Source organism: Pseudorasbora parva, chromosome 17, assembly GCF_024679245.1.
Source record: "Pseudorasbora parva isolate DD20220531a chromosome 17, ASM2467924v1, whole genome shotgun sequence".
Taxonomy (NCBI): domain Eukaryota; kingdom Metazoa; phylum Chordata; class Actinopteri; order Cypriniformes; family Gobionidae; genus Pseudorasbora; species Pseudorasbora parva.
Window position 1 is genome coordinate 367,117 of NC_090188.1, and position 12,500 is coordinate 379,616.

At 51.6% G+C, this 12,500-nt stretch overlaps 1 protein-coding gene across 1 annotated transcript in view; it reads right to left on the minus strand.

The window, feature by feature from the left end:
* The window catches only part of klhdc3 (kelch domain containing 3), a 49,168-nt gene that overhangs the window by 20,559 nt on the left and 16,109 nt on the right, over window positions 1-12,500 (minus strand). The window contains exons 6-8 of the mRNA XM_067421275.1: window positions 11,017-11,230; window positions 9,895-9,981; window positions 8,233-8,341 (exon numbers count right to left, since the gene is read on the minus strand). Of these exons, the coding sequence (XP_067277376.1) occupies window positions 8,233-8,341; window positions 9,895-9,981; window positions 11,017-11,230 (410 nt within the window). The remainder of the gene's footprint in view (window positions 1-8,232; window positions 8,342-9,894; window positions 9,982-11,016; window positions 11,231-12,500) is intronic.

The window sequence follows — 12,500 nt, forward strand, 5'->3', positions numbered from 1 at the left end:
AGGGAGACCCAAATAAATGAAGTGTTTCACTCTCCTCTCAAACGCTAGTCTCCGTGCGGAAGATAATCTGCTTAACTCGAGCACTTCAAGAGCAGACACACAAACACACACACACACACTTACGGAGAGTTAATCTGTGCTCATCCTTCACACACACACACACACACACACACACACACACACACACATTCTGCATTTTTCCTTTCTCATAAAAACTCCTCCTGTGTGATTTATAAGCCTTTTGTAAAGTGGGGCCATGGGTAATGTCCTCATATTTCACCCTCTCCTGTAATACCTGTGTCATACCCATGGCATTATACACATTTGTGTCCTCATATGTCACAAAAACATGCCCCCACACACACACACACACACACACACACACACACACACACAGACTTAATCTGTGCTCCTTCACGCAATAAAACTTCAGAATTAACTTCAGACCAGTGACAGAAAAAGAACACGTACTAAAGCAGGAAACTACATGGATACTATAAGACACACTGTATAGCCAAAGAGTTGAGGTGTTCAGTCCCTTCATGGCCACAGGTGTATAACTCCAGCTCTCGGCCTGCAGACGCTTCTACACACATTAGTGAAAGAATGGGTCGCTCTCAGGAGCTCAGTGAACTCAAGCGTGGGGCCGTGATAGGCTGACACCTGTGCAATAAGGCCATTCCTGACATTTCCTCACTACTAAATATTCCACGCTCAACTGTTAGTGGGATTAGAACAAAGAGGAAGCGGAACGGGACTCGCCTGACTGCATGTGCCAGGTGTAAAGTTTGGTGGAGGGGGGATTATGGGGGCATGTTTGTGTGACATATGAGGACTCAAATGTGTATAATGCCATGGGTATGACACAGGTATTACAGGAGAGGGTGAAATATGAGGACATTACCCATGGCCCCACTTTACAAAAGGCTTATAAATCACACAGGAGGAGTTTTTATGAGAAAGTAAAAATGCAGAATGTGTGTGTGTGTGTGTGTGTGTGTGTGTGTGTGTGTGTGTGTGTGTGTGTGTGTGTGTGTGTGTGTGTGTGTGTGTGCGTGTGTGTGTGTGTTGCGGTCACATGATCTGACTGAAGGCATGAGCGCAGGCCGAGCGGCTGCTGTCACACAATCACTGCATCCCACAATGCTGTGCGCTTAACCGGCTAATTAGGCCGATGCTATCTTCCCTATCTGCCGCTGTGGACCACACCGGAGCAGCTGAGGATAATCCCGACTGAGGCCTGGAGCGGAGCTGCACCACAGGGCCCACTGGGAGCGGAGCTGCACCACAGGGCCCAGCTGGAGCCCGATAAGAGCCTGATAGTGCTGTCAGAGCCTCATTACTCCGGAGTCGGCCGCACACAGGAAGAGCTTCCTCAATATAAAGCTCATACAGGAAGTGCTTCAGCGACAGGTCTGAGTCTAAAGTCACACACACACACACACACACACACACGCACGCACACACTAGCTCTACCCCTAAACACACACACACACACACACACAACACACACACACACTCACTAGCTCTACCCCTAAACATACACACACACACACACTCACACAACACACACACACTCACTAGCTCTACCCCTAAACATACACACACACACACACACACACACACACACACACACACACACACACTAGCTCTTCCCCTAAACACACACACACACACACACACACACACACACACACACTCACTAGCTCTTCCCCTAAACACACACACACACACACACATTCACTAGCTCTTCCCCTAAACATACACACACACACACACACACACTAGGGGTGCACGATATATTAACTCATTATCTTTCACAACCTCGGAAAATGACTGTCTGATTTCAAAGCAATTGACGTTAAACTTTTAAAATAAACGTAAAAGAACCTAAAACATCCACGCTTCACACACTCGCCACTTCTTCATCCAGAAGTGTGTTTAACTGAAGCAGATCTGCAGGCCGTGGTGAAGTCCTCAGTTCTCGACGGGACTCTGCCCAGCTCCGCTAACCCGCAGTAGTTCACCGATACCGGCAAACATCAGCTCTGGCTCTACTGGACCTCAGTGCTGCATTCGACACTGTTGACCACACCATACTTCTGGACCGGCTGGAGAACTGGGTCGGGCTTTCTGGGATGGTCCTCAGATGGTTCAGGTCTTAGAAGGGAGAGGTTATTATGGGATGGTCCTCAGATGGTTCAGGTCATACTTAGAAGGGACTCCTGTGCACCACTCCTGTTTAACCTGTATATGCTGCCACTGAGCCAAATAATGAAGAAGAACAATACTGCTGACCACAGCTCTGCTGACGACACCCAGCTCTACTTAGCACTGTCACCTAATGACTACAGCCCCATTGACTCCCTGTGCAAATGCATTGATGAAGTTAACAACTGGATGTGCCAAAACTATCTTCAGTTAAACATAGACAAAACCGAAATCAGGGCCCCGAGAGCACTCGAGACGGCTTCCTGCATGGAACTTTATATTTAAAAATCGCGAAATGGCATTAAACAATTACTAAATAAACTGCAAAATGTTACGTTTTCTAATGTAAGCACATATGCTCGTCAGGGTTCAAAGTCCAACGAGGGATAACAAAAAATTGGTGCTAAACCGGCGTTACTCGTCAGTTGCCACGGTAACCTTTTAATGCAGTGGTCGGCAACTGGCGGCCCGCAGCCAAAAGTGGCCCGCCAGCGATAACATCTGGCCCGCGGCCAAAAGTGGCCCGCCAGCGATAACATCAGGCCCGAGGCCAAAAGTGGCCCGCCAGCGATAACATCAGGCCCGAGGCCAAAAGTGGCCCGCCAGCGATAACATCAGGCCCACGGCCAAAAGTGGCCCGCCAGCGATAACATCTGGCCCGCAGCCAAAAGTGGCCCGCCAGCGATAACATCAGGCCCGCGGCCAAAAGTGGCCCGCCAGCGATAACATCAGGCCCACGGCCAAAAGTGGCCCGCCAGCGATAACATCAGGCCCGCTGCCAAAAGTGGCCCGCCAGCGATAACATCTGACCCGCAGCCAAAAGTGGCCCGCCAGCGATAACATCAGGCCCGCGGCCAAAAGTGGCCCGCCAGCGATAACATCTGGCCCGCAGCCAAAAGTGGCCCGCCAGCGATAACATCAGGCCCGCGGCCAAAAGTGGCCCGCCAGCGATAACATCAGGCCCGCGGCCAAAAGTGGCCCGCCAGCGATAACATCAGGCCCGCTGCCAAAAGTGGCCCGCTGGCGATAACATCAGGCCCGCGGCCAAAAGTGGCCCGCCAGCGATAACATCAGGCCCGCAGCCAAAAGTGGCCCGCCAGCGATAACATCAGGCCCGCGGCCAAAAGTGGCCCGCCAGCGATAACATCAGGCCCGCGGCCAAAAGTGGCCCGCCAGCGATAACATCAGGCCCGCTGCCAAAAGTGGCCCGCCGGCGATAACATCAGGCCCGCGGCCAAAAGTGGCCCGCCAGCGATAACATCAGGCCCGCTGCCAAAAGTGGCCCGCCAGCGATAACATCAGGCCCGCGGCCAAAAGTGGCCCGCCAGCGATAACATCAGGCCCGCTGCCAAAAGTGGCCCGCTGGCGATAACATCAGACCCGGGGCCAAAAGTGGCCCGCCAGCAATAACATCAGGCTCGCGGCCAAAAGTGGCCCGCCAGCAATAACATCAGGCCCGCGGCCAAAAGTGGCCCGCCAGCGATAACATCAGGCTCGCGGCCAAAAGTGGCCCGCCAGCGATAACATCAGGCTCGCGGCCAAAAGTGGCCCGCCAGCGATAACATCAGGCCCACGGCCAAAAGTGGCCCGCCAGCGATAACATCAGGCCCACGGCCAAAAGTGGCCCGTCAGCGATAACATCAGGCCCACGGCCAAAAGTGGCCCGCCGGCGATAACATCAGGCCCACGGCCAAAAGTGGCCCGCCGGCGATAACATCAGGCCCGCGGCCAAAAGTGGCCCGCCAGCGATAACATCAGGCTCGCGGCCAAAAGTGGCCCGCCAGCAATAACATCAGGCCCACGGCCAAAAGTGGCCCGCCAGCGATAACATCAGGCCCGCGGCCAAAAGTGGCCCGCCAGCGATAACATCAGGCCCGCGGCCAAAAGTGGCCCGCCAGCGATAACATCAGGCTCGCGGCCAAAAGTGGCCCGCCAGCGATAACATCAGGCTCGCGGCCAAAAGTGGCCCGCCAGCAATAACATCAGGCTCGCGGCCAAAAGTGGCCCGCCAGCGATAACATCAGGCCCACGGCCAAAAGTGGCCCGCCAGCGATAACATCAGGCCCACGGCCAAAAGTGGCCCGCCAGCGATAACATCAGGCCCACGGCCAAAAGTGGCCCGCCGGCGATAACATCAGGCCCACGGCCAAAAGTGGCCCGCCGGCGATAACATCAGGCTCGCGGCCAAAAGTGGCCCGCCAGCGATAACATCAGGCCCGAGGCCAAAAGTGGCCCGCCAGCAATAACATCAGGCCCGCGGCCAAAAGTGGCCCGCCAGCGATAACATCAGGCCCGCGGCCAAAAGTGGCCCGCCGGCGATAACATCAGGCCCACGGCCAAAAGTGGCCCGCTGGCGATAACATCAGGCCCGCGGCCAAAAGTGGCCCGCCAGCGATAACATCAGGCTCGCGGCCAAAAGTGGCCCGCCAGCAATAACATCAGGCCCACGGCCAAAAGTGGCCCGCCGGCGATAACATCAGGCCCGCGGCCAAAAGTGGCCCGCCAGCGATAACATCAGGCCCGCGGCCAAAAGTGGCCCGCCAGCGATAACATCAGGCCCGCGGCCAAAAGTGGCCCGCCAGCAATAACATCAGGCCCACGGCCAAAAGTGGCCCGCCGGCGATAACATCAGGCCCTCGGCCAAAAGTGGCCCGCCAGCGATAACATCTGGCTATCACAGTGCTATCTCAAAGGTTAACGTCGCTCTGCACTCAATGTAATCGTTTAGCCTACCTCCAAAAATGCAGCTTACTACGAGAGGATGCCAAGGAATAATCCTGAGCGTAAAAGTATATTACGTCAAATAAGTTTTACAATAGGGTCTGTGTGTAACCAGCAAATTAAAATACATTTATAATCCACAATATGGAAAGTGGAAATAATAAAACAGTTAAGAGCAATCAAACATGCCAATAATGGGCCAATTCAAATCCTTGTTTATGTTTTGAGTTATTTTTATTTATTTATTAAATTATCCCTTGACTATATCCTGGCCCGCCATCTAGTGGCCAGACGGACTTGCTGGCCCCTGATTTAACGGATGTGATTAGGGAGTGAGATTTGGGAATGTGTGATTTGGGAATGTGTGATTTGGGAGTGTGATTTGGGAATGTGTGATTTGGGAGTGTGATTTGGGAGTGAGATTTGGGAATGTGTGATTTGGGAATGTGTGATTTGGGAGTGTGTGATTTGGGAGTGTGTGACTTGGGAATGTGTGATTTGGGAGTGTGTGATTTGGGAATGTGTGATTTGGGAGTGTGTGATTTGGGAGTGTGTGATTTGGGAATGTGTGATTTGGGAATGTGTGATTTGGGACTGTGATTTGGGAATGTGTGATTTGGGAATGTGTGATTTGGAAATGTGTGATTTGGGAATGTGTGATTTGGGAATGTGTGATTTGGGAATGTGATTTGGGAGTGTGATTTGGGAGTGTGTGATTTGGGAATGTGTGATTTGGGAGTGTGATTTGGGAGTGTGTGATTTGGGAATGTGTGATTTGGGAATGTGTGATTTGGGAGTGTGTGATTTGGGAATGTGTGATTTGGGAGTGTGTGATTTGGGAATGTGATTTGGGAATGTGTGATTTGGGAGTGTGTGATTTGGGAGTGTGTGACTTGGGAATGTGTGATTTGGGAGTGTGTGATTTGGGAATGTGTGATTTGGGAGTGTGTGATTTGGGAGTGTGTGATTTGGGAATGTGTGATTTGGGAATGTGTGATTTGGGACTGTGATTTGGGAATGTGTGATTTGAGAATGTGTGATTTGGAAATGTGTGATTTGGGAATGTGTGATTTGGGAATGTGTGATTTGGGAATGTGATTTGGGAGTGTGATTTGGGAGTGTGTGATTTGGGAATGTGTGATTTGGGAGTGTGATTTGGGAGTGTGTGATTTGGGAATGTGTGATTTGGGAATGTGTGATTTGGGAGTGTGTGATTTGGGAATGTGTGATTTGGGAATGTGTGATTTGGGAGTGTGTGATTTGGGAATGTGTGATTTGGGAATGTGATTTGGGAGTGTGTGATTTGGGAATGTGATTTGGGAGTGTGATTTGGGAATGTGTGATTTGGCAATGTGTGATTTGGGAATGTGATTTGGGAGTGTGATTTGGGAATGTGTGATTTGGGAGTGTGTGATTTGGGAATGTGTGATTTGGGAATGTGTGATTTGGGAATGTGTGATTTGGGAGTGTGTGATTTGGGAATGTGATTTGGGAGTGTGATTTGGGAATGTGATTTGGAAATGTGATCTGGGAATGTGATTTGGGAATGTGATTGGTGTGATTTGGGAATGTGTTATTTGGGAATGTGATTTGGGAGTGTGATTTGGGAATGTGATTTGGGAATGTGATCTGGGAATGTGATTTGGGAATGTGATTGGTGTGATTTGGGAATGTGATTTGGGAGTGTGATTTGGGAATGTGATTTGGGAATGTGATTTGGGAGTGTGATTTGGGAATGTGATTTGGGAGTGTGATTTGGGAGTGTGATTTGGGAATGTGTGATTTGGGAATGTGTGATTTGTGAGTGTGATTTGGGAATGTGTAATTTGGGAATGTGATTTGGGAATGTGTGATTTGGGAATGTGTGATTTGGGAGTGTGATTTGAGAATGTGTGATTTGGGAATGTGTGATTTGGGAATGTGATTTGGGAGTGTGATTTGGGAGTGTGTGATTTGGGAATGTGTGATTTGGGAGTGTGTGATTTGGGAATGTGTGATTTGGGAATGTGTGATTTGGGAGTGTGTGATTTGGGAATGTGTGATTTGGGAATGTGTGATTTGGGAGTGTGTGATTTGGGAGTGTGTGATTTGGGAATGTGATTTGGGAATGTGATCTGGGAATGTGATTTGGGAATGTGATTGGTGTGATTTGGGAATGTGATTTGGGAATGTGATTTGGGAATGTGTGATTTGGGAATGTGATTTGGGAGTGTGATTTGGGAATGTGTGATTGGGAATGTGATATGGGAATGTGTGATTTGGGAATGTGATTTGGGACTGTGTGATTTGGGAGTGTGTGATTTGGGAATGTGATTTGGGACTGTGTGATTTGGGAATGTGATTTGGGAATGTGTGATTTGGGAATGTGATTTGGGACTGTGTGATTTGGGACTGTGTGATTTGGGAATGTGATTTGGGAATGTGTGATTTGGGAATGTGATTTGGGAGTGTGATTTGGGAATGTGTGATTTGGCAATGTGTGATTTGGGAATGTGATTTGGGAGTGTGATTTGGGAGTGTGATTTGGGAATGTGTGATTTGGGAATGTGTGATTTGGGAGTGTGATTTGGGAGTGTGTGATTTGGGAATGTGTGATTTGGGAATGTGTGATTTGGGAATGTGTGATTTGGGAATGTGTGATTTGGGAATGTGTGATTTGGGAGTGTGTGATTTGGGAGTGTGTGATTTGGGAGTGTGTGATTTGGGAATGTGTGATTTGGGAGTGTGTGATTTGGGAATGTGTGATTTGGGAATGTGTGATTTGGGAGTGTGTGATTTGGGAATGTGTGATTTGGGAATGTGTGATTTGGGAATGTGTGATTTGGGAGTGTGTGATTTGGGAGTGTGTGATTTGGGAGTGTGTGATTTGGGAATGTGTGATTTGGGAGTGTGTGATTTGGGAGTGTGTGATTTGGGAGTGTGTGATTTGGGAGTGTGTGATTTGGGAATGTGATTTGGGCTAGTGCAGATATCTTATCTAATATGCAGCGTGTTTTGGACGGAGTACAGCATTCAGTTTCTGTTCACAGTAAACGCTTCTCTGCCTGTTCTAATCATGAAGAGACATTCATCTGTGCTTGGATATTCTCTCAGCCTTTACTGAGCCTCCACACACACACACACACACACCGATCAAGCATGACATTATGACATGGGGTGACCATTTTAACATTGTATAAAAAACGATCTGTGGGTTATTTTCAGCTGACACTTCAAACACTTCCATCCTGGTGATGTCACAGCAGAAGTCATGTGACGAATGATGATGTCACACAGCAGAAGTCATGTGACGTTTCTCACCTGGTTCCTCCGAAGAGGATGATGCGATCTCCGACCATACAGCAGCACTGCCTCCGCCGGGGACACGGACCCTTCCCCTTAGGCTCCACCTTCCTCCAGGAGAAGGCTTCTGCACACACACACACACATATACACACACACAAACACGTCAGACCATGCTCACACACACAAACACACACACACACATATGTCAGACCATGCTCACACACACACACCAGATTATGTGAGCGGAGTGGAGTAGGAGTGGAGCGGCGAGATTTTTAATGGAGTGAGCAGCAGATTTTTTAACAGTCGGAGCGCTGCGGTTTTCACTCATCCCGAGAGCTGGAGAACCCGGAGCTGGAGCGGAGATGGAGCGGAGCGGGAGATGGAGCGGAGCGGGAGATGGAGCGGAGCGGGAGATGGAGCGGAGCGGGAGATGGAGCGGAGCTGGAGCGGAGCGGGAGATGGAGCAGGAGCTGGAGATGGAGCGGAGCGGGAGATGGAGCGGAGCTGAAAATGGAGCTGGAGAACCCGGAGCTGGAGCGGAGATGGAGCGGAGCGGGAGATGGAGCGGAGCTGGAGATGGAGCGGAGCGGGAGATGGAGCGGAGCTGAAAATGGAGCTGGAGCGGAGCGGGAGATGGAGCGGAGCTGGAGCGGAGCGGGAGATGGAGCGGAGATGGAGCGGAGCGGGAGATGGAGCGGAGCGGGAGATGGAGCGGAGCGGGAGATGGAGCAGGAGCGGGAGATGGAGCGGAGCGGGAGATGGAGCAGGAGTGGGAGATGGAGCGGAGCAGGAGATGGAGCGGGAGATGGAGCGGAGCGGGAGATGGAGAAGAAGCTGGAGATGGAGCGGAGCGGGAGATGGAGCGGAGATGGAGATGGAGCGGAGCGGGAGATGGAGCGGAGCGGGAGATGGAGCTGAGGAGAGATGGAGCTGAGCGGGAGATGGAGCGGAGCGGGAGATTGAGCGGAGATGGAGCGGAGCGGGAGATGGAGCGGAGCTGGAGATGGAGCGGAGCGGGAGATGGAGCAGGAGCGGGAGATGAAGATGGAGCGGAGCGGGAGATGGAGCGGAGCTGAAAATGGAGCGGAGCGGGAGATGGAGCGGAGATGGAGATGGAGCGGGAGATGGAGCGGAGCGGGAGATGGAGCTGAGGGGAGATGGAGCTGAGGGGAGATGGAGCTGAGGGGAGATGGAGCTGAGCGGGAGATGGAGCGGAGCTGGAGATGGAGCGGAGCGGGAGATGGAGCGGAGCGGGAGATGGAGCGGAGCGGGAGATGGAGCGGAGCGGGAGATGGAGCGGAGCTGGAGATGGAGCGGAGCGGGAGATGGAGCGGAGCGGGAGATGGAGCGGAGCTGGAGATGGAGCTGAGGGGAGATGGAGCTGAGGGGAGATGGAGCTGAGGGGAGATGGAGCTGAGCGGGAGATGGAGCGGAGCTGGAGATGGAGCGGAGCGGGAGATGGAGCGGAGCGGGAGATGGAGCGGAGCTGGAGATGGAGCGGAGCGGGAGATGGAGCGGAGCCGGAGCGGGAGATGGAGCAGAGGGTTTCTTTAATGCATAGAGCGTGGAGGGGAAATGGCTGCCACTCCGCTCACATACTCTGACACACACACACACACAGACACAGACACGTCAGACGATGGTCACACTCACACACACACACTCACTGATCACCTGGATTGAACTTCCAGAGGTCGTTGAAGTGTCGATCCAGACGAGCATTATAACCCCCGAATATATACAGCTCTCCATTATAGGAAACTACCAGAGGAGACAAGAGCAGAGTTAGGTGTGTGTGTGTGTGTGTGTGTGTGTGTGTGTGTGTGTGTGTGTGTGTGTGTGTGTGTGTGTGTGTGTGTGTGTGTGTGTGCTTGTTTTTGTGACATATCAGGACAAAAATGTGTATAATAACATGTGTATGACACAGGTATTACAGAAAATGGTGCCATATCAGGACATTACCCCATGTCCCCACTTTTCAAAATGCTTATAAATCACACAGGAGGAGTTTTTTTGAAAAAGTAAAAATGCAGAATGTTTCCTGTGATGGGTAGGTTTAGGGGCAGTGTGTGTGTGTGTGTGCGTGTGTGATGGGTAGGTTTAGGGGCAGTGTAAGGGGATAGACAATACGGTTTGTACATTATAAAACACATTACGCCTATGGAATGTCCCCACAATTCACAAAAACAAACATGTGTGTGTGTGTGTGTGTGTGCGTGTGTGTGTGCGTGTGCGTATGTGTGTGTGTGTGTGTGTGTGTGTGTGTATGTGTGTGTGTGTGTGTGTGTGTGTGTGTCCTCACACGCGGAGTGGCTCCGCCGGCCCTCAGGCAGTAGTTGCGCAGAGGCGGTGTGTGTGTGTGTGTGTGTGTGTGTGTGCTCACACGCGGAGTGGCTCCGCCGGCCCTCAGGCAGTAGTTGCGCAGAGGCGGTGTGTGTGTGTGTGTGTGTGTGTGTGTGTGCTCACACGCGGAGTGGCTCCGCCGGCCCTCAGGCAGTAGTTGCGCAGAGGCGGTGTGTGTGTGTGTGTGTGTGTGCTCACACGCGGAGTGGCTCCGCCGGCCCTCAGGCAGTAGTTGCGCAGAGGCGGTGTGTGTGTGTGTGTGTGTGTGTGTGTGTGTGTGTGCTCACACGCGGAGTGGCTCCGCCGGCCCTCAGGCAGTAGTTGCGCAGAGGCGGTGTGTGTGTGTGTGTGTGTGTGCTCACACGCGGAGTGGCTCCGCCGGCCCTCAGGCAGTAGTTGCGCAGAGGCGGTGTGTGTGTGTGTGTGTGTGTGTGTGTGTGTGTGTGTGCTCACACGCGGAGTGGCTCCGCCGGCCCTCAGGCAGTAGTTGCGCAGAGGCGGTGTTGATCCAGCTGTTGGTCTCGGTGTCGAAGATCTTGATCTTATTGCAGTAGATCTCGTTGTTGGAGTGGAAGGGCCCGAAGCGATCGGCGCGGCCCCCAAACACAAACATCTTCGAGCCGATGATCGTGGCCGAGTGGAAGTCCCTCCATCGGGCCGGAGTGCCCTAGAGATGGACACACAGAGAGTCAGAGGAGAGAGAACAACTCACAGACACACACACACACACACACACACACACACACACACACAGCCCCTAAACCTACCCATCACAGGAAACATTCTGCATTTGTACTTTCTCATAAAAACTCCTCCTGTGTGATTTATAAGCCTTTTGTAAAGTGGGGCCATGGGTAATGTCCTCATATTTCACCCTCTCCTGTAATACCTGTGTCATACCCATGGCATTATACACATTTGAGTCCTCATATGACACACAAACATGCCCACTCATTCATTCACTCTCTCTCTCTCTCTCTCTCTCTCTCTCTCTCTCTCTCTCTCTCTCTCTCACACACACACACACACACACACACACACACAAACACACACACCGCCTCTGCGCAACTACTGCCTGAGGGCCGGCGGAGCCACTCCGCGTGTGAGGACACACACACACACACACACACACACACACAGAGAGCTCTGGCTGATTTTGTTACAGTGAAGCGGCTCCATCTAGTGTCGGCTGAGCGTAACAGCGGCCGAGTGCCGGTCAGATTAGGGTTTATAACACACTCTCTCACACACTCTCACACACACACTCACATACACACTCACATACACACATCACATACACACTCACACACACACCAGGGCTCGACATTAAGCATGTTTATGTGCTTCTCCTTTGGACAATAAATCAATTCACTTGATCGAGTAAAAAATGTGTGTGTGGTTGTGTGTGTGTGCTGTAAATATAATTTATTCTGAAGCAGTATTCTCACCAGTGTAGGGCATTTCCCCTAATCTTGTTAAATGTGGGCTATGCTTCAGCTTTCACATTATAGTCTTAAATCTGATCTATACTTTAAATTAAAATAAGACACTATAGGGCTGTTATCAATCAAAGTATATGACCCTAACCCACCAGGAGGTGGCAGCGGGCGAGTGAAAACCAGTGGCACATTTAACCCTTTCCACCAGGGCAGAGCTGGAGCTGGTTCGGAGCCGGAGCCTAGTTTCAAATCGGTTCTTAGTCTTCCACGCCCAAAGCACCAGCTCAGAGGCTGGGAAAGGGGTTCTTCAGGAGCACCACAGCATTGCTGGTCTAGAGGTAAGACCCGCTGGGGTCAGCAGCTGGGGGCGGGGTTATGCTGGGGTCAGCGGCTGGGGGCGGGGTTATGCTGGGGTCAGCGGCTGGGGTTCCCGTGATCAACAAGACCAACACAAACTTTTGACCGGCATTTTTAAATAGCAGCTAATCAAGCTAACAG